The sequence below is a fragment of the Loxodonta africana genome, chromosome 15 (assembly GCF_030014295.1).
Source record: "Loxodonta africana isolate mLoxAfr1 chromosome 15, mLoxAfr1.hap2, whole genome shotgun sequence".
NCBI classification, from domain to species: Eukaryota; Metazoa; Chordata; class Mammalia; order Proboscidea; family Elephantidae; genus Loxodonta; species Loxodonta africana.
In genome coordinates, this window is record NC_087356.1 from 25,854,498 (window position 1) to 25,875,567 (window position 21,070).

Genomic DNA, 21,070 nt, shown 5'->3' on the forward strand with positions numbered 1-21,070 from the left:
TTGTGTGACGGTGTTTCAGAGACCAGTGGGCCGGGCCAGTGGGATAGGGAACGTTGGATAGGGACAAGCTGGCCCGGTGGCTCCTCCCAAAGCCAAGCTGCGAGTTGGGAGCCGCAGGCGGGCCGGGCCCGGAGGCGTCTGAGCTCTGGCCCTCGTGCGAGAGAGGGGCCCGGGCCCGCGTTCGTCACTAACGCCGGGGCAGGGCGGCCAGCAGGGGAGGAGCCGCCTGGGGGTCCCAGCAGGTCGGGGAGGTGAACCGCCCTGCGCGGCTCCGAGTTCCAGCCGCGGACGACTCTGCTGGGGGCCCTGCGGCACCGGCGGTTCTCACCCGCGGGGGACCGGGGTGGCGGGGAGCCCAGTGCTGGCCAAGTCCAGGAGTGACCATGCGGCGGACGGAGAAAGCCCTCTCAAAGGCCCCCAGACACTTCAGGTGGGATAGGGGAAAACGTGGTCCTGATGTTGGAGCGCAGGCAGGGCCATGGCACACCCACTAAGCGTCCCCGCGCTCCTGGAGGGGCAGGGCCTGGTGCGGGCAGGAATCGACCGAGCTGAGCTAGAAGCTCGGGGAGGGGGCTGGGATCGGGCTCACTTGAGCCGCTGTCTCAAGGCCTTCCGGTTCAGCCAGCCCTGGCCTCTTTTCCATAAACGCCTCCGGAGGCAAGGGACTGCCCTCATCCACGCTGGCGCCCCTCCGCAGCGCCGCCCCAGCCTCCCCGAGGGGGCACCCCGCCAGGACGCCGTCCACGCCCGCAGCCCTTTCCTTGCTCAGCCCCAGTCCCATGTTCACACTAGCCTCAAGGAGGAGTCCGGCCAGAGGGAGACTGGGAACTATGAGTTATTCGCGGCTGCGGTGGGCAACGTCGAATGGCTGCGGTTCTGTTTGAGTCGGAACACTGGGGAAATCCCAGCAGACAGCAAGGTAAGGAAGGCCTTGGAGAGTGGGGGGCAAGGACCGAGCTCTCTCCCACCCTGCAAAGGGCTCCTTACATAGTGGTCTCCTGAAGAACATGTGACTTTGGAGCATCCAGAGATACCCTTTTCTCTGTAAAAAACGATCATCCTAATTCACCTTCCAGCCACGGAAGGGGCCACTTTGGGTCAGCAAGGTAGAGTGAGCTGATGTGCACACACCTGGAGTAGGAGATGGAAGTGAGCAATTCCCAGGGGCACAGGGAAAGAAGTTGCTATATAGGTTAGGTTGTGGACTCTGGGACCCCAATTCCTGCTCAACCTCCCCCTGCCCTCTTTTGGCCCCTGCAGGGCTTCACCGCCATTCACTTTGCAGCCCAGCGGGGCAAGCTTGCATGCCTGCAGGTCTTGGTGGAGGAATACAAGTTTCCTGTGAACCAACCCACCAACAATGGCCAGACCCCCCTGCACCTAGTTGTCCACAGGGACAACAAGACCATGGTCCTCCCCTGCATTCACTATCTGCTCAAGAAAAAGGCGGCCATCAATGCGTGAGTCCAGCCTGCATCAGGAGGGTGGCCTGCAGGCTAGGTAGGTAGGAACCCCTCTTCCAGGCAGGCAGACCCATGCAGGACAGGCAGAAGGGCTGTGGAGGGTGACAAGGATTGGGTCTCACATGAAGCAGTCAGTGCGCCCACATGGCATAGTGGTTAAGAGACTGGGCTTTGGGAGAAGACAGACCTAGTCCACATCCCAATTTTGCCACTTGCTAGCAAGCAGCAGGACCATGGGCAAGTCAACCTCTAAGCCTCATTCTTGTGGTTGCCAAACTTATCTGTACATTGGAATCACCTGGAGAGCTTCAAAAACACCAATGCCTGTGTTCCAACCTAAAGGTTGGGATATAATTGGTCTGGGATGTGGTGGGCTTTGGGAGAGGGTGTGGTCTTAAAAGATCACCAGGTATTACTAATTTGCAACCAAGTTTGGGAACCACTGAATCAGTGTCTTCCACTGAAATAGTCAGGATGGTAGTACCTATCACGTGTGGCTGCTGTGATGATTGAGAAATGCATGGAAAAAAGTGCATGGCATATAAGAGACTGTGTTCATTCAGAATATTTACTGAGCATGCATTGTGGCTAAGCACTGTGCCAGGGTTTGGGGACTAACAGTGAACAATGAAATGGTTCCTGTGCTCATGAAGCAGACATACTAGCACAGGAGCAGAGAGCAAATTAGCAAACTAATAAATGAATAAATAATGGCAGAACATGGTAAATGGCTATGAAGGGAATAAGCAGGGTGATGGGGTGGGGAGTAAAGAAGGCAGAGGTTTTAATTTGGAAGGGGCTGTCACCTCTAAGAAGGGGACATTTAAATTGGGACCTGACGGCTGAGAGGGATCCAACCATTCAAGGAGCCTGGGAAAAGTGTTCCAGGCAGAAGGAACGCCGTGCATAAAGGCTATGTGTGGGGAAGGAGTGGGGCGAGGTCAGGGGAAGAGATGAAGAGGCAGAGCCCAGACTGTGCAGGACTGTGAGGTATGGCAAGGCAGCACCTGGTTTCAGAGTGGATAAAACAAGTAGTGTATAAGCTTCCACCAATCGAGGTCTCCTTCCAGCAGTTCCTAACTGCCATACACCTCCTATAACCTCTTATAATCAGACTCCTTCATTTTGTCCAATCCCTCCTTCTATAGTTGTGGAAATGGAGATACAGAGAGGAGAAGGAACGTGGTCAGGGTCACCCAGTGGGCTGGAGGCAGAGCAGGGCCTGGAAGTGGGTTGCCCACCTATCTGATGTCTTTCCTTTCTTCCCTCTTCCCTTCTACAGTCAAACACAAAGTGGCCGCACTCCCCTGCACATGGCAGCCCGTGAGGGCCTGTTGGGGTGTTTGAAGGTCCTGGTAGAGAATGGTGCCAATGTCCATGCCCAAGATGCCATGGGCTGCAAACCCATCGACCTATGCAAAATATGGAACCACCGCACCTGTGCCCGGTGAGGGTGTGAGAACCACCCACAGCCTGTCACTCCTCTCCTCTCCCAGCCATTTTCCTAAGGCTCTCTCCCAAGGCTAAGCATTTGAGTCTGGGAAGCCAGGTAGCCTGTCTTCTATAGGCTGGGAAGTAAGTCTACTGAAGAGGCCCCCTGCCCAAGGTATTATTCCCAGGCCTTTCCACAGGGCCGCACCCCTTTGGATTTAGCATTGCCCTCCCTCACTGCTCAGGGCCCTTGGCTCCTCAGCAGAAGGGTGATGAGGCTATCAGATACCTTCCTCTCGCCTCAAAGGAAGTACAGTTAGCCAGAGGCCCTGGGCAGTGGGGGTGGGTCATCTTGCTCATCTCATCTCTGGCAGCTCCCTCCCACCTCCATCCGGGCACTCAAAAGCTAACAGTTTTTCCAGCCCACAATGAAACTCAGTCACTATGGGATGACAAGCCCCTACCTTGGCACCAGGTTCTTGAAGGATGCCATGTGGAAACGGGACAAGAAGGACTTTGCCCGTGAGATGGAGGACCTGAAGAGGCTCAAGGACAGGCTGATCCTCTTGGAGCGGCATTACCTGATTGAGTATCAGGTAAGGAGTAGGCCAGGCAGGGGTGCCAGGTATCAGGTGCTACCAAGGCAGGTAAGCACAGAAGGCAGTGAACCACACAGTGTGGTTAGAAGCACTCCCACCGAGAAAGAGCCTTCCCCCTTCCCCATACTCTGGCTGAAATTCCACCGTTATAAACCACTCCTTTAGGTCAAAAGTCTTGTCCTCTGTTAAAAAGGAAATGCAGCTTCAGTTACCAGTACCAGTTGTTGACAAGATTCCAACTCATGGCAACCCCATGGAGCTCCCCCTAGTGCACTGCCTCCTGCTGGATGAGGAGGAAAACCTCTGAGACCCAGGCCCTGCCTTTACTGGGACTTATGTTCTGGTTAAAAAGATCCATCCCTACTTCCAACAGACACTGAGCACTCACCCTGTGCTTGGCACCTGAACCCCGAGGCTCCAAAGGCAAACAAGATGTGGTTTCCACACTCGAGGAACTTGCAATCTAGCAGGGGAGGCAGGTTATATTCCCACAGAGAAGGAGGCGGTTTGGAAGGGTACCCCAGAAGGGATGATGCTTGAGAGGAGTTTTTAAATTAGGCAGCAGTTGGCCATGTGACGTAGGAAAGGGCTGACCTGTAGGAAGGCAATATGGGCACATGGAAGCATGGTGTATGCAGAGAAGTGCAAATTCCATATGGCAGGGAATCAGGTGTGTGTTGGAGATCGACAAGCTAGAGCTCTGGCAGGGGCCCAGACCATGAAGGACCTTGGCTGGGAAAGAAAAAGGGGACTAGCTAAAGGATTTTAAGCAGGCGTAATTACATAGGATGCAAGAAACAGAAAAGCCAGAAAGGTGTTGGAGATCATAAGGGGAGTCCAGAGGTAAGGAGGACTTCAGGGTTGGCTAAACCTAATACTCCAGCTGTTCCATCTCCATTTCTGTTGTTTTCTCAGCCCGAAATGCCTCTTTGTCAGTGTCATCAGCCCTTGCAATCACACTGTTCCTGGGGCTGTAACTCTCCCAGAAGCCCCTTGCAATTCTCCCCTCATCTCTCACTTCCCTAGAGCTAAGGGCAAGTCATATGCTGAATGACTTAGGTCTGAGGCAAGGCTGATGGAATTATTATGATTGGCTTAGCCTAATCAGAGCCTACCCTTGGAGCTGGGTCAATCTCCAAACCACCTGAGCAACAGAGGCTGGAGAGAGACACAGACAACAGGATAGAGTCGGGGGAGGTTCTGTGACAAGTTGAAGGTTCAACTCCAGCGAAGGCAAGGTCAGAGAGCTACAGTGAGTCATCAGTGCCCAGCCTGGAAAGCCAGCCAAGTGTATCCTCCCCTACTGACTTCTCAAGGCCCACAGCTTCCAGATTTGCTCCATTCAGTTCCAGGCATTCCAAACCTTTCAGCATTATTCCAGGGTCAAGGATGCAGTTTTCACTTCTCATTTGCCTTTTCTCCCTCAGACCAAAGACTATCCTAGGGCAGGACATGTCTCCACTATCAGATGAGGGGCTACTTTGGTGGTGGCGTTGGGGTCATCTCCCCTATTAGACTGGAGGTGCCCCCTAGGGCAGACTGCCCTCCCCTGAAGATGAAAGCCTCACCTAGAGTGAAGGCTGTATCTCCCCTGTGGAAGAGTCTTTTGTCTCCCCAAACAACTCAGAAGCTCCCTTAGGGCAAAAGTTGTCTCCCCATAAGGCAGGTGTTTCTCCCGTCAGGCTCCTCTGAGGTAAGGGCTGTATCTGGTCAAGACTGGATGATTCCAACAGCTATAGCCACAGGGCCTCCTTCCACAGACGCACAGGGGGAGCAGCCCTCCACGACTATCCTGTGCCCACTGTTGTTGCAGAAAGAGTGTGAAGCCCTGAATGAAGCTGATTTCAAGAAGTGGCTCCACTGCAAGCTGCTGCTGGCCCGCAACACCAAGCAGGCACCTGGTGCCTCACCTTCAGCCACTGCCCCCACAAAGACCCCCAAGTGCCCTGGATCGCAGCCTTCTAAGAGCTATCACCCTTTCCTGAAGGCACGCCTGCGACACAAGCCACAGCCCACACTGCAGCCCATGGGAGCACGAATATCCTCGCTGTATAGGCCGTCCATAGTCACACGGCCTAAGCTGTGGAGCCAATGCAGTAACCCTGCCAGAGTCCCCACCGCCAAGATCGGCTACCCGCAGGGCATCCACCTGGGTGTGCAGCTAGACCCCACCCAGGAGCATGACTTATGCAACTTCGTGAAGGTGAGCCCCGACGGGCAAGGAGGCGCGCTGCTGCACACAGTTACTGGCCGCCTGGTGGCACCTGTGCCCCAACTGCCTTTTGAAGTCGTGGTCCATGAGCTGTACCCCTCGCAGCAGCCATACAGGATGAAGGTACCCCAGGGTTTCTACCCCGTCAGCTTGAGGGACGTACCCCGGAAGTGGCGCCTGGGTGACAGCACCTTCTGGACAGACACTTTGGCCATGAACCTGCGTGAGACATTTGATGAAACGTTCCTGACAGCGCTGCGTGCTCATCAAGGACTTCCCATCCTGCCCTTGCCCGAAGTTTCCCCATAAAGTTATTTTGGCAGCCTCTGGGTATGACAATTCCATGTTGCAGGTGGGGAGGAAACGGAGGTACCATGCATACTCGGCTCCTCACTCTCAAGCTCAAGGTTAGGAGCTGTCCCCTCCCCCAATAGGCTAGATCTCAGGCCTTCTTTCTCTCTACAAAGCAATCTCTTGGGCCCTGGGGGGATCCAACTTAGGAAACAGCCCCAGGGCTCAGAGTGGAGGTTAGTCACTTCCTGGTGCCCTAGCATCGTAAAAGTGGCTTTCTAGTCCCCAGTGTGCCCCATCCAATCACCAGGGACAAGGCTCCCAGGACAGAGCGACCACTGGGAAAACTGCGTTTTTGTTCAGACTAGGTCCTTCCTGCTTCAGGCTCCATGCCTACACTCTTCATCTCTAGGTCCAGAACAGGGTGAAGAACTATTAATCTGTCACCCTGGCACAGGCTTCCCTGCTACTGTGGGGGGCCATTCTTTATTTCCAGCTGCCACTGAGGTTTCTGCAGTTGAGGGAGGCACACCACATCTGTGGCAGAGAGGATCTGTGGCTTCAGTCTGAGAATCCAGAAGCATTTGTACTTCCTCTAGGAAGTGATCCTGGGTCCCCTGCTGTCCCCTGTACACATCACTACAATTCATTCATTAGATAAACATTTATTGAGTGCTTTCTATGTGCCAGGCAGCAAGCCGAGCACTGTAAATACAAAAATTGAAGGACAGTCCCTGCCCTCAAAGAGCTTACAGTCTAGTAGGGAGACAGACCAGTAAGCAGGGAAGTAAGCCCAGAGTGATCTGAATGCTGGCGTGGGGGTGGGGGTGGGGGTGGAGGTAGGAGAGGGAACAATCAAAGCTGCTTAAAAGAAGTGAAATATAAGTTGACAGAGAAGTTACCCAGGTAAGCGAAAGAAAGGGGAATCAAAGTGGCAAGAGACAACTTGCCATGGCATCTCTGGATACAGGAGGCTGGTACCCAGAGTGCAAGAAGGAAGTGATGAAGCCAGAGAGGCAAGCAGGGACCAGGACACAAGCGTCTCAAAAGCCATGCTAAGGGGTCTGGACTTTATCCTGAGGGCAGTGGGGAGCCATGGAAGGTTCTGAGCAAAGAAGCAACTTGATCAACTATGCATTTTAGAAAGACAACTCTGGCCGTGGGACAGAGAAGCAGGAGGCTGTCACAAAAAAAATCCAGGTGAAAGCTGATGGCAGCGGGAGTGGCTCTAACCAAGAGGTGTTAAGCAGGTAGAGTTGGCAGTTTGTAGAATTGGATGTGAGGGCAGAAAGAGGAAGCAGTGATGGAAAGCAGGTTTCTGGTCTGGCTTCTGAGTGATCTTAGGGTCAAGACAGGTACGAAAAGGGGTAGGTTTGTGAAGACAGCAACAAGTGCCATCTGGGCCATGAACTTGAATTCCCTGTGAACCCAGAAGTTCAGAAGATCGAAGGGAGGTTGGGGTTGGAGGTCAACTCTCGATTTCTTGGTAGAGTCCTTGAAGCCATCAGCATGGATGGGCTCCCTGTCTCAAGACAGAACCCTGAGAAGCCCCATTATGCATGAGGCAAGTGGAAAAGCCTGCACAGGAGACTGAAAGGAACAGCCAGAGAGGTAAGAGGAAAACCAGCTGAGTATTGTGCCACAGAGGCCAGGGAAGTATGATTCAGGAAGCACGGGGTGATCGATCAGCCAAGTTAGATAAAACATGAGAAGGGTCCACTGATTTTAGCACAGGAAGGGCACTGGCACTCCCCATGAAAGCACTGGCAGTGGAACGGGGCAAAGCCACATCGTCTGGGTGAGGGACAAAGTAGTGGACGGCAGGAGTGAGCAGAGCCAGTTGCCAGCCCGTTGGTGAGGATGACGTTTGTCTACCTTGTCCTTGTCTGCATAGAAGAAAAGGGCCTGGCAATCTCGTTCCCACCGACAGATGAAGACCAGAATGTGCTACCCTCCCAGGGAAAGCGGAGGGCTGGTATTTTTAAGAGAATGGGAAATGCTAAAGGCAAGGAAATGAATGGCTATGGTGGGACCTCAGAAATGATGTAGAAGAAAGATTTTCAAGCACAGGGGTCTTCCCAGTGGCTTAAAGGTACTCCACGTGTGCAGTCTGTCTCCACACCTGCCAGCCTGGCTTTGAGGTATAGGACATGGCCAGTGATGGCTCTCATGGGGACTTCATTCCAGTATGTACTATTGAGTTCTTGCAAGGCACTGTACTTGAAGTACAAGGTCAACAAATGCTGGTCTGTGCCCAGGGCCTGGCCCATCTTCTTAGAAGGCTGAGATCATCTCCCCAAGCCAAGAGCACACAGAAGAGAGGGCCAGCTCTTATGTGCTGTTAAGAGTGACAAATCACTTCCTCACCAGCCCTATTTCTTCAAAATCAGGCTGTAGCCTAGGCTGCCTGGAAACCATTTTTTATTTTCAGTTTCTCCTTGAGCCTGAGATAGAATTCAGCCAGCAACCACTCCTTTTCCCCAGAGGAAGACTTATAAGTAGAATATTGCCGATGTTCTGAAAATCTAACCCTACCTTAAAACTGTTACCTCTCCTACCCCCAGCAGGACAGCCATGCAGCCTTCACTGGTTGCCATCAAGTAGGTACCGACACATGGCAGTCCTATGGGACAGAGCAGAACTGCCCCACAGGCTTTCCAAGGAGCAGCCGGTGGACTCGGACTGCCGACCTCTTGGTTAGCAGTCAAGCTATTAAACACTGCACGAACAGGGCTCCATATGGAGCCCTGGAGAAAAAAGAGATGGAAGCAAAGGGAGGGGCCTAAGAAAAGCTGCCTCCACTCCCCACACTGACCAGGCTCCGCTCTTCGTCCCTGCCCCCTTCCCAGCAAGGATTATAAGAAAAGTCCCTTCAGAAGGGACTCAAAACCAAAGGAGTCCCTGGAGCAGAAAAGCCAGTTCAGTTCAGGGCAGAAGGTCTGCAGAAAGACAGGTAGATGAACTTTCCAGGTATTAAGGCAAATAGTGCCACCTAGAATCTTTATTCAAAACGGGATTCAGCACTTGGACAGAAATCACAGTTCAACAGCAAAAAGTATTTCTCTCGGAAGTGCCAAGCCATGGCCCCTCCCCACGGCCATTTACCCAGAGAACTTGTCACTGTCTGCTTCCCAGCTTCACGAATCCTGCCCTACCTGTCCCAGCAGGGCCAGAATCCTCCTGACCCACCATGGAGGGGCAAGAGGAGGGCCACGGGGCACTCCGCTCTCACACAAGCAGGTGGATCATGGCCTTCTGCCTGAGCAGGCTCTGCCACCCTCCCTGTGCCCTCTGAGGTCACAGCCTATAGCAGTGTCAGGGCTGGGCTGAGCTCCCCAAGGAGGGTGGGGATGGGAGCTTCAGGGAGAGTCAAGGAGAGGAAGGCCAGGGCTGGGGGGAGGTGCCCTCCAGGCTCATGGCCCTGACCTAGTGCAGAGGCCCAGGGGCCTGACTCCCTCCTGATCCAGCCCCCGCATCCCCTCTCCAAGGGGGTCAGTATATCTTCTGACGACTGGGTAGAATGGCCTCTTTGATGAAGGAGAAGACAACCAGGATCCCTAAGCGTTTGCCCCGCTTGCCTTTGGTGAAGTAATTGGAGACCACGTCATCTGTGGAGACACAGGCAGGGAGATGAGTGTGTGTCTGAGTGTGAGCCAGAACACCTCGAACATGGAACCCATGAGTCTCCACCACAGGGCTGGCTCTGGTCCCCAGCTAAGTCAGGCCTTGCTGGTGCCCCCCCAACCTTGGTCCCTTACAACCAAACCCCTTCTCACCTCCTGGCTGCATGGTGGAGGGCAGGATGTTCTCCCCAGCCGACAGTGACACAAAGAATGCAAATGGGACTATCCACAGACAGAAAGTGAAATAGGCCAGGACCTGGCAACGAGAGAGACTGAGAAGAGGGTGCCCCTAGAGGTGCGAATGGTGGTTCAGGTGTGGTCACCATGTCTTAGAAAGGTGGTCAAGAGTGCATGGAAGGCCCCACACCTGACCTCCGAAGGGGACCAGGGCCCAGGAAGCAGGGACAGGACATCCTCAGGCATGGAGGTAATTCAGTAGGGGAAAGGTAGAGGCTGAAGATGACTGTGTGTGGCTACGATACTCAAATCTGGGTCACTAGGACAAACAACTCCTCTGAACTGCAGGAGGTAGATGGAGGGCAAAGCCATGACTGACTAACACTCCCACAAGCAGTGACCTTGTTTTCCCCTGAGCATCCAAATGGGAGCAGCAGGGTGTGGAGAAATCCTGAGAGGGCAAAACCCTGGCAGGTCACTGCGGGGAGCTCAGGCTCAGGGCTGCAGGCCACCCCTGCCCTCTGAGACCACCCCACTGCCTCTTCCTGACCTCAAGATGTTAGGCTGGAATCCAGGGAAGGGGAACCTAGAGGACTCTCTGGAGAAGGGTATACCCTCCCGCCTCAGCCAAAGGGCTCCCTCGTGTGACTCACTCACACTGCTTTCTAAAATCACCTGTACTGTTTTTTAACATGTAATTCCTGAATAGACTCATAGTTTCAAACCACACCTAAGTTCACAAAGCAAATCATGCACGTCCTCTTCACGCCCCCTGCAGTTGTTAATAGTTTGATTTACTGGACACTTCTTACCTCTGAGAAAGGATAATATTCCTCCGCAAAAAACTGAAACGCGAGGTAATGATTCACCACCACTAACCCTGTGAGGGAATGAGGAATCAGTCAGTTTTGTAGAATAACGTAGAGCTGGACTTTTAACCTTCATGAGGCTCGTGGGAGTTGGAAGCCGCCAGTCTTGGTCCTGACTTTATACCCAACTCATAGGATGACTCTGGACCAAGTATACTACCCTCCCGAGCTCAGTTTCCCATGTGTCCAATCTGCCCACTGCAGAGGGCATTTAAGAGTAAAATTAGAAGATAGGTAAGAAAGCTCTCTAAATGTTATAAAAATGAGGCTCTGGTGTTACATAATCAAAGCTTTGTGACGATTAACCTGGTTTTTAGTGGGTATGAGTCCTGAAGAGAGTTCTCCAAGGGCAGTGGATAGAGAAAAGTGATGGGTGTGCAGGTTAGATTCCCCCAAGAGATTCCACTGCAAAGTGGGCAACAGGGAGAAGGTCCTCGAATAAAGACGCGCTCACTCTTCAGGGATAAAAGGGCAGTTTGCTAGATGCTGTGGGGTGCAGTCTCAGGGTTCCTCAAAATTCTGAGGCGGGTGTCCTTCCCCATCCTGCCCCAGGTAAGGCACCCTAGTCTGAACTGGTCTGTTCTGGACCCACAGCTCCTGAGTGTGCAGCAGGATCTATGAAAGACAGAGAGCAGTTGAGTGCCTAGGGATACAGGTTGCTTAGAGACAAGCATCACCGCCTATTCCCATGGTGAGGTGAAGGCCAGGCACCAGAAGATATGTACCCTCAAACTGAACACCTCTCACACACTACACAGCAATTGCACGTCTCTTTTCTCCTTCCTTGGCTCTCCCCTTCTCTCAGGAGACTAAGTGTGAGATGTTGCTGCAGCAGACCCACAGAAGAGAGAGCTGAGCGCCTCAGGAGACTTGCTGGCAGAGTGGGGTGCCTCTGGGCACTTATCAGTGGAGCTAGGCTTGCTGACCCACAGAACAAGAGAGCCAAGTCCCTTCTGGCTGAAGTTTACTGGTGGAGCAGGGTGCCTCCAGGTACTTATCCATAGAGCTACAGAGCTTTGGAACTCTTGCCCCAGCAGGGCAGATGCAGATGTGGGGCCAAGGAACCAGGCAGCACAAGCTGAAGAGAAAAGGAGCACAGGAAGCAGAGCTGCCTCAGTCTCAAAAGATATGGCCTCGACCTCTGAGGTTTCAAAGGGTGGAGCCATGGCCTCTGGTATTTCTAAGGGTGGAGGCACCGCTCAGATGAACTAGGCGAATGATGTGCCTAAAGGCAAGGGAGCGGAGTTGCCATCCCAGTGGGCCTGGAAAATGGAGCTGATGCCCAGGGCCAAGGGGACACCACCCAGAATCCGAAGAGTGAGGCCAATACCTAGAGTCTAGGGGGCAGGGCCATTGTGTAAATTCTCTCAGAGAACAGAGGATTATTTTCTAAGCTTTGAGATCCTCAAGCCTTGCTTAGTGCTTATTATCCCTTCTTTCCCTCCAATTTCTCCCGTTTATAACGGAAATGTTTAGTTTGTGCCTGCCTGTTGTACCATCGTACCAATGGAAACAGATAGCTTGTATTCTAGGTTTCACAGATGAAGAGGAATTTTTGGATTTTGGTCTTGGAATTGAGACTTTTGCTATGATATGATAGGGTGAATATGTTTTACATGTGGAAAGGACATGAATTTCTGGTGCCAAAGGGAGGAATGTCATGGATTGAATTGTGTCCCCCCAAAAATATCTGTCAACTTGGCTAGGTCATGATTCCCTTGTATGACTGTCTGCCATTTTATCACTTGATGTGATTTCTCTATGTGTTGTAAATCCTATCACTATGATGTAATAAGATGGATTAGCGGCAATTACACTGATGAGGTCTACAAGATTAGTGTCTTAAGCCAATCTCTTTTGAGATATAAAAGAGGAAAGTGAGCAGAGAGACATGGGGACCTCATACCACCAAGAAATCAGCACCAGGAGCAGAGTGCATCCTTTGGACCTGAGGTTCCTGTGCTGAGATGCTCCCAGACCAAGGGAAGGTTGATGTCAGGGACCTCCCTCCAGAGCCAACAGAGAGAGAAAGCCTTCCCCTGGAGCTGACGCCCGGAGTTTGGACTTGTAGCCTACTAGACAGTAAGAGAATAAATCTCTCTTTGTTAAGCCATCCACTTGTGGTATTTCTGTTATAGCAGTGCTAGATGACTAAGACACCTTCTGAAAAAAAACTACACCTCTGCCATGCCTAGCCACACTAAGGGCTAAGGGATACTGGAAGATAGGACAGGGCCTGGTGCCCACAAGATCTTGTAGGAAAACTCTCTCAGACATCTGATGGGAAGGTCAGGGGAGTAACAAAAGGAATCCAAGGGAGCCTGCTGGGAGATGGGGGATAAATGGGAAGAACCTCCCTCACCAGGTGATACAGGAGGGCTCCCCACGCGAATGCCTGCTGAAATCACACCAGGGCATTCAGAGAAGAAACCAGTCCTATAATACTGTGCCCTCCATGTAGATAAGATTCTCTTTCCAGTTTCTCAGAGAAGTAGCTCTAAAAACCCCCAACTCCATCTGATAGCCTGACCAAAGGCCAAGATGATCAGTAACAAGTAATAGGAGAAATGGCAATCCTGGTAAGCAAGTACTTTCCAAAACCCTTCCCACAAATATCTAGAAGCATCTACCATGTGCCAGCTGAGTCTCCCCACAGTTCAGTCAGGAACATAACATCATCTTTGACCAGATGGAGACAGGAAGGCCCAGAGAGGGAAGTGACTTCCCAGGGTCAGAAAGTGGTAACAGCAATGAGGCAAGAAGCCCAGGGTCCTCCAAATATATCCCTTTTTCTTCAACCCCCAGGCAGCTGCGGCCAATGAGAACGAGACTAGAAAAGGGACCCCCAATAGCCACACTAGTCCAGGCTGAAGGGCAGTCAGAAAATGAAACTGTTTCTCAGGCCAGTGTCTGCAGGGGACTCAGCCCCATGAGGCTCCAGTCTTAATCACAGCTTTGGGCCACAGCACTGGACAGGTGGCCACCTGCCAACCAGGGAAGGGCTTGGCTTTTTCTGGCCAAGTGGCTTCTTTAAGGCTGTAACTACTCGGCCTGGGGTCTTGTCTCAGCCAACCTACAACCTCTTCTCCATTCCCAAACTCTTCTTCAAACTTATCTCCCTGGGAAAGCCCTCCCTGCATGACCCACCTCACCCACAAATGCTCATCAGTAGAGCCAGGGTGAGCCCTAGGCTCCTTGAGGGTGAGGACCCTGTCTTCCCAATCAGCCTGGCTTCCTGGAGGACCTCAGTGGTTTGAATCCTTTCTATGGATTTCCTTCAGTGCCCAAGACTGAGCTGGGCACATCTAATTCCCTCAGCTGCCTCCGCTCCTCTGTGCCCACTCACCACATGACAGGATGAAGTTAGGCGAGGTCAGCATGATGAAGGGGAAGGTCTGGAGGAGGCCGAAGTAGACAAGGTTGGTGAAGAGGCCCACACCGATCATGCAGGTAGGGAAGCGCTCAAAGACGTAAAGGCCAATCAGCACAGCCGTGGAAAACTGAAACAACCAGAGGCACACAGTTCAGGGAGCCAATTCCAGGTAGCCTTCCTGGACTCACCACTCACCCCGTTCACTCTGGGCAGCGCTAGTTTGTCTTATTTATGGTTCTCTCTCTTCTTGTTTCACAGTCACAAGTCTGGCTTCCTCACCTAGACTCTCAGCTCCCCAAGGGCAGCATCTTTTAATGCCATTTCTCAAAGTTTTTTTGACAGCAACCCATGGTAAAAAAAAAATTGTTTTTAGACTGTGATCTCAACACATATGCGTTATATACAATCAAAGCTCAAATTTCAATTCTAGTCTTTTTCATTTTTCTTTTAAATGCTGATCATGACCTACTGAACAATTACACAATTCAGTAATAATCATAACTACAGTCTGAAGGACTGACAACTGTCAGAGTTTAACAAATGACCTGACTGAATGAAGGTCTAATTCCCGTACCAACACCAAACAGCTGGGCCTCTGAAAACCCATAGCTGAATGCTGGTCTTGTCTTCACCACTAACTCCCAGGCCATGTCCAGAGTGGAAGAGGCTGCTGACACCACGTGAGGGGCACTGGACTCCCCCTACCCCAACCCAAGGCTTTCCTGCAGGTGGTAGAAATCTACCCATCAGCAGTCACTCCTGTGGCTTTGCCAGCAATGTCTTCAGGAAGAGAAGCCTCGCATGAGACCTGGGAGGGCAGGGCCAGGCCGAGGGAAGGCATTCTCCCCTTAAACCCACCAAACAAAAAAATGTCCCCTTAGGACAAGTCAATTAATCTGATTACAAAGAGGTGAGTGAACAAGTACTCAAAACTGTCCTTAATGTTCCTCTCAGTTTGAACTGCTGTGAGCAGAGCAAGGGGCTAGAGACAGTGGAAGACAGCAATGGCAAAGCCATGGTCCTGTCAACAAAACACATACACTCAACTGTTACCTTAAGGAACCAAGAACTAGGCCTGCAGTGACGCAATGCCACTTGGAGAAGGAGGCCAGGGAAGACCTGGTACCAAGAGCAGACCCATCAGACAGGGCAAGAGAGGCAGGGGTGGTACCCTTAGGAAACAGCAGGGACAGAGGTCTCACATCCATGCCAAACTTTCCCCACTTTTTCCTTTTGAGGTAGGGTGAAAGAGTGAAGGGAAAAAGCTGCCACTTACCCAAATCATGTATTTTATGATCCTGCTGGTGGCCACTGTGTATTCTTCAATCAATTCGGCCAGGTAATAGAGTCCAGCCGCTGGGAGAAAGGCGAGAGGGGCAAGAAAGGAAAATATTAGCCAGGGCTACTCCCACCATCCTGGTCATCCCCCTCTCTGCAGCTAGGTCCCCATCAACCCTTCATGGACTGGAGAAGGTCAGGAACAAACACCCATGCACTGCTCTTCCAAGTCTGGAAAAGCAAAACTAAATCAAAGCAACTAAGGGGAGATTTCATAAAAGGGAATGGAAGCCCGCATTTGACGCTTCAATACAATGTTAACCGCTGACCCAGAAAGCGGAATTGCATTCACTCAATAATTATCTGGTGGGCATTCAGTCAGGGCCAGGCCTTGGGCTGAATCGAGGATACAAGAAAAAGACACAGGTCTCTTCCCTCAGCTGGGAGGGGGCTGGGGAGGGAAAGCAGTGAGTAGGAAGGGGAGTTAGACGATGCCAGTCCGAGAAGCGCTACTTTACGGGCAGTACACGGCATTTCTGGAATATCAACCCCCCTACGGAGGACTTTCAGAAGGAGGTGAGATTTCAGCTGCAATAAAGAGCAGAAGCCAGCCAGAAAGGCAGAGAGCACAAGTACAAAGGGCCGGAGGCTAAAGGGCGGTGGAAGAAGTCGGGGAAAAGTTCCGCGCGGTCTGTCCGCCCGGTGGAGCGACAGCGGTTGGCGGCTCGCGGGTGCGGGCAGGAGCACTCGAGCCCACATCTCTCGGGCACCACTGGGGCGCAGTCTGTACACCTGGAAAGACCTGCAGACAGGCCAGGCTGCTGCGGTCCGTAGGAGGGGCGGGAGCAGAAGGGACAGGAGAGCTGGGGGGGTGGGGGGCTGGAGACCGAGGCCGGGAGCGCAGGCGCCCTCGAGGTGCGACCCCTGGCGAGCAGATGCCGGGGCAGGAGCCCGCGCGGGCGGGGGTCGCGCACTCTCACCGACGGCCAGCGTGATGAAGGCCACCTGGATGAAGAGCGACAGCCAGCTCAGCACGTACATGAACCACATGGCGCCCCTGACCCACACCCGCCCCCGGCCGCCGAGACAGGCCTGCGCGCCTCGGCCCCGGCGACACGGAGCCGCCACTGCAGCCGCGTCCCCGCCCAGCGGACGGCCGGACGGCCGTGCGCCGCCGCCGAGAGGAGCCCGGCCCGAGCGCCGCCCCCGGCCAGGCCCGGCCTAGCGCCGCCCGCTGGCACGGAGGGCCAACGGCCGCTGCCCGGTGCGATGCCGCGCTCGCGGACGAGCAAACTCCCGCGGGCTGCACCGGGGCAGTGGTCTGCGGCTGCAGCCCGGGGAACGCGGAGCAGCCTAAAGGCACCTGGGCCAGGCGCCCGTACAGGAGCTCGGACTGCAGCCCCCGGCGCCTCACTGAGCACTCCGGCGCCACCTTGGGAGGGGTCCTGGGCCGGGGAGCGCCGCCTCACGCCTCCCCAGCAACCTCCAGCAGAAGTTCCTGGCCGGTTTCCCCACAGGGCTTTCTTGCTACCAGAGGTAACGGGAACAGGGTCGCTATGAGTCAGAATCGACTCGACGGCAGCGACTGTGGTTTGGTTTTTTAGAGTGTGCCAGGCACTGTGCTAAATGCCGCATGTTCGTGAAGGAAATTGATCCGATAACGTAAATCATTTTATAGATGCGGAAACGGGGGCCAAGGGAGGTTACCTGGCTCCAGGTCACGTATCTAGGAAGCAACATAAGAGTTGGGGCGCCTTTATTTGGTCATCCTCATGCTTTACTCTACCCCTAGGCTAAGTTCCTTTGAGGTACATTCCGCATCTTTGTATCATCAGCATCTTGTCCAGTGCTGGGTACGCAAGGTGCCCACTAGGCGCTGAAGGCATTTACTTTTTTCTGGGAGAGTTAGCGAGAGGGCACTACGAGGAACGAGGAACGCGGCAGCCCTTGTCACGAAGTCCGCCATCTAGTAGCCAGACATGCAAAATAAAGTATGTGTAGCTGGGACACTTTCCGAGTCTGGTATATTTCTTATCTCAGAATAATATTTTTATGTATAAAAATAAATACATGAGATTACAAAGAAAAGTAATTATATTAAAATACATGTATAAATTATTTAAACGAAATGTGTGACATAGTGTATATGCTTCTTTATTAATGCACAACACACTGGAAATCTGATAACTACCTACTTTAATAGTCACGTAGGGATGAATGCAAGTGATATTTCAAGATAATCATCAATCATATAAGATGAGACAGTTACAGTCACTGCTAACGCTGCTATGAGCTTGTTGTCTGCATTCACTCAGAGGTTGGGGAAAATAAAAACAGAAGTTTTTCCCCTTCCAAGTTTCCGGGTGCCTTGAATTTGCCTCCCTGAACTCTGTTTGCAGATCTCCAAGGAGTTCTCGGATTCCAATTAAGAAATCCTGAGGGATATATTTAAGGAGCAGTGGGGCCCTTAAAGGACCATGCACTTATTCGCAAGTCTCTTCAGTCAGCGCTGTAAAAGCCTGAAAACGACCCAAGTGTTCCTTAGTAGGACACTGATTAAGCTCATTTTGGTACCTCATAAAGTACAGCCATTAAAAAAGAATGAGGATGCTGTTAATGTACCCACGTAGGAGGACCTCCTCTTGAAAAAAGCAAAAGGATGGGGAGAAGGAATCTATGTGCTCATTTCTTTGTATAAAGTATCTCTGGAAGGAAACACTGGAAAATAGCAACATTGCTGGCCTTAGGAAGAGAACTGGGGGTGAGGGTCGGGAGGATCAAGAGTAGGAGAGTTTCCATGTATGTCTTTTTATATCCTTAAAACATTGATGTACATAAGTAAATGTATTACCTATTCAAAAATAGTTTAAAATTAAAATGTTTGTAGTTGCAGTGCAATGAATTACTTAATACAGCCCTTCTTGCCATAGTCTTTGTGACTCTGACATAATGATTATGTAGGACTATGCAAATAAGGTGCTTGTGTCCCACCAAGGGGATTGGACAGTCTGCTAATACTGCAAATAAGGTGTATGGAACCCTAATGAGGGTATTGGTCAGTTTTGCCATTCTGCTAGGCTTAAAATGAACCATCCTAGACGCAGGAAGAGTGGTCCTCACTACCATCCGGAAGAGCCAGGAGTGGAGCTCATCCTTTGGACCCAGGATCCCTGCACTGAGAATCTCCTAGACCCACTAGAGAGAGAGAGTGCTGTAATACCGGAGAGAGCAAGAAGCGGTGGCAGAGAAAGAGCTGCAGCAGAACCAGGAGACCGGTGCACAATGGCATGGCAGGCTTCCTGGCCCACGGAGCAAGGTGGGTATACTGGGCCTGTAGAGCCACGGAGCGAGGGAGTGAAAGAGAGCTGAGCGCCTTCAGGCAGGAGGCTTGCTAGTAGAGTGGGGTGCATCTGGGCACTTAGCAGAGCTAAAAGAGCTTTGTAATACTTTCCTGAGCTAAGAGTCATGGCCTAGCCAAATTGACACATATTTGGGGGACACAAATCAATCCATGACATTTCCTGATCCTGAGTTGTAACCTGGTACTTTCCTAATAAACCCCACAACCGTGAGTATGGTCTGTGACTTCTGTGTAGCCATTGCAATGAATTCTCAAACCCAGCAGAGAAGTAGAAAGTGCCATGGGAGGGATGGCTGGTGTCAGAATTGGTAAAAAGTTTGGAGAGAGGAGGTATGTCTACTTCCACCTCATAGGAATCATCAGCCTTGGGCTGATAATCTTGATTCTCCTCTTCATTGTGAAGTTAGATGAGGAGGTCTGCTGGATGTGCTGGGATGCCTCACATTTCCTGTCAATTATTCAGTCCCTTTGTGAGAAAAGCCACTGGTAGTACCTTACAGGTAGGTTGGCTAATCTTGGATCATATGACCTAGCCACCCCTGAGGGGCCCATTAGGGGCACTTCAAGCACTAGATCCTCTCTGTTGGAGTGTTGAAGTCACAGAAACATCTGTGAGTAAAGGCACAGTAAACTCTCAACTGGCCTTACTTATTCCTAAATATTATCCTCCCAGGAAAATCTTGAGGCCCAAAGTTAAGAGCATTCACCTATGACTGAATCAGGGTTTCTATTCTAGGGCTGGGCACTTCCCCACAGTCTTAGGGCCAAGGCTGGCCCCTGGGAACCAGGGCTGAGGACCGGCACTCCCTCGGACAGTGGGTAGGGAGAAGCTATGATTTCCCAAGAGGGGTAGGAATCAAGCCCACCCAGGAGTGCAAGGTAGGGCTGTGGGAGGCTCCTTGGGAGCTGTGCTTAGGCATGGAGGTAGCAAGAAGCGGGGCAAACCTAGGCCTCCCCTTGAAGGAGGTATGGGAGGGAGCAGGAGGGCCATGTGCTCAATTCAAGGGACTCATTTCAAGAGTGAGAAGGATTTGTGATTCAAAGGTGACTGATCAGTTGGCTGATTTAAATATCTACAGACCTCAGTAGAGGAACCCTAGTGGCACAGTAGTTAAGCACTTGGCTGCTAACCACAAGGTCAGAGATTCGAACCCATCTGCTGCGCTGTGGCAGAAAACACCTGGCAATCTTCTCCTATAACGATTATAGCCTAGAAAATCCTATGGGGGTAGTTTTACTTTGGCCTGTAGGGTTGCTATGAGCTGGAATTGATGGCACACAGACCTCAGTAACCACATACATTCATCCCAGTGTTACACATATTCCTTGAACTTTTACAAACACATGCACTCAATTGCTACCATCTGATGCCTGCACGTGTGGGGGCCACTTCCCATGTTTCATGAGGAAGTTCTCGGAGAAACTAGCAATTCCTACACCACATGGACCTCTTCCTCAAAAAACAATAACTGCTAATATTTATTGGGTTCTTTCTCTGTGCCAGACACTGTTGTGATTTGCATGTATTAACCCATTTAACACTCACATCCAACGTAGGAGTAGTACTACTATTGCCTCCATCTCACAGATAAGAAACTCAGGCACAGAGAGGTTTGATACCTTGTCCAATGTCAGGCAGCTAGTACTTGGAGCATTTGGGGTTTCAATATGAGCAGTCTGGCTCCAGCGCCTATGTGGTTTTCTCTGGTTTCTTAAAGTCACCCGTTTTTGCAGTAAGGGTAGTTTTGTCTGCCTAGTTATCATATGCCATTTGGCCAGTGGGCTGGGTCTTGCTTAATCTCTTGGCAGGTTGCGTAGTCATCTGGGTTCTTCCTCTTTTCCCTCCACGGTTAGCCTTATAGGAACTAATGAATACACCTCAGGGGTCTGGCTTTGGCCCGGTCACCTATGGTTCCCTTCAGTGTCTTCAGTAAGGCCAGGGACAGGAATTTTGTTTGTGGTGTGGTTCTTATGGTCCACATAGCTGGGACTTGCACCTCCCTAGGGCCTGGGAAGGGTGGGGAAGTTTGGGATAAGAGGCCCATGAATGCCAGGTACCTGCAGCTGTAAAAGTTGAAGTTGCTGGCGTGTGTTGGTTGCTGCCCTCTAGTGGCAGTCAGAGGGTCTGGAGAGGACCAAAGCAAGTGGCAACACAGTGCCTTCTGAAAGGAGTTTTGAGAGACAATTGGGGGGCCCCACTACAGTCAGAGTCAACTCGATAGCAGTGGGTTTTGGTACTGCCAGTCTTAGAGTAAGGGCCAGATGGGCAAGCCCTGACAGTACCTACCCCCAAACACCCATATCACTCACACACACATACACAAATTACACCTCCACCTTCTACACACATACACATGCAGAGTTATAGACAGGGTCCACACCATATCTGGCCT

The 21,070-nt window shown here is 51.9% G+C and overlaps 2 protein-coding genes across 3 annotated transcripts; one reads left to right on the top strand and one right to left on the bottom strand.

Moving 5' to 3' along the window:
* Positions 1-478: 478 nt before the first annotated feature.
* On the top strand, positions 479-6,261 carry ANKRD53 (ankyrin repeat domain 53). Its single transcript, XM_010593700.2, has 5 exons — positions 479-919; positions 1,261-1,460; positions 2,746-2,910; positions 3,370-3,490; positions 5,307-6,261. The coding sequence occupies exons 1-5, from the start codon at positions 479-481 to the stop codon at positions 6,012-6,014; spliced, it is 1,635 nt and encodes a 544-aa protein (XP_010592002.2). The 3' UTR covers positions 6,015-6,261.
* Positions 6,262-7,226: 965 nt separating this feature from the next.
* On the bottom strand, positions 7,227-16,431 carry TEX261 (testis expressed 261). 2 transcript variants are annotated; one of them, XM_003413671.4, is made up of 6 exons: positions 16,297-16,431; positions 15,315-15,394; positions 14,012-14,165; positions 10,609-10,676; positions 9,773-9,875; positions 7,227-9,604 (listed from the first exon to the last, which is right to left on the bottom strand). In XM_003413671.4, the coding sequence occupies exons 1-6, from the start codon at positions 16,364-16,366 to the stop codon at positions 9,489-9,491; spliced, it is 591 nt and encodes a 196-aa protein (XP_003413719.1). In that variant the 5' UTR covers positions 16,367-16,431; the 3' UTR covers positions 7,227-9,488. The 2 variants fall into 2 exon arrangements, with proteins under 2 accessions (XP_003413719.1, XP_064124772.1); XM_064268702.1 differs by having other exon boundaries at positions 9,493-9,604; positions 9,773-9,891.
* Between the last annotated feature and the right edge of the window lie 4,639 nt (positions 16,432-21,070).

Bases quoted from the DNA above. Each gene is read 5' to 3' on its own strand.
- ANKRD53 (XM_010593700.2), top strand. From the start codon at position 479: ATGGCACACCCACTAAGCGTCCCCGCGCTCCTGGAGGGGCAGGGCCTG. The intron at 920-1,260 runs GTAAGGAAGGCC...TGGCCCCTGCAG, and splicing joins AAATCCCAGCAGACAGCAAG to GGCTTCACCGCCATTCACTT. The intron at 3,491-5,306 runs GTAAGGAGTAGG...CTGTTGTTGCAG, and splicing joins ATTACCTGATTGAGTATCAG to AAAGAGTGTGAAGCCCTGAA.
- TEX261 (XM_003413671.4), bottom strand. From the start codon at position 16,366: ATGTGGTTCATGTACGTGCTGAGCTGGCTGTCGCTCTTCATCCAGGTG. The intron at 14,166-15,314 runs GTAAGTGGCAGC...TGGTTGTTTCAG, and splicing joins TCATAAAATACATGATTTGG to TTTTCCACGGCTGTGCTGAT. The intron at 10,677-14,011 runs GTGAGTGGGCAC...ATTCCCTCACAG, and splicing joins TAACTTCATCCTGTCATGTG to GGTTAGTGGTGGTGAATCAT.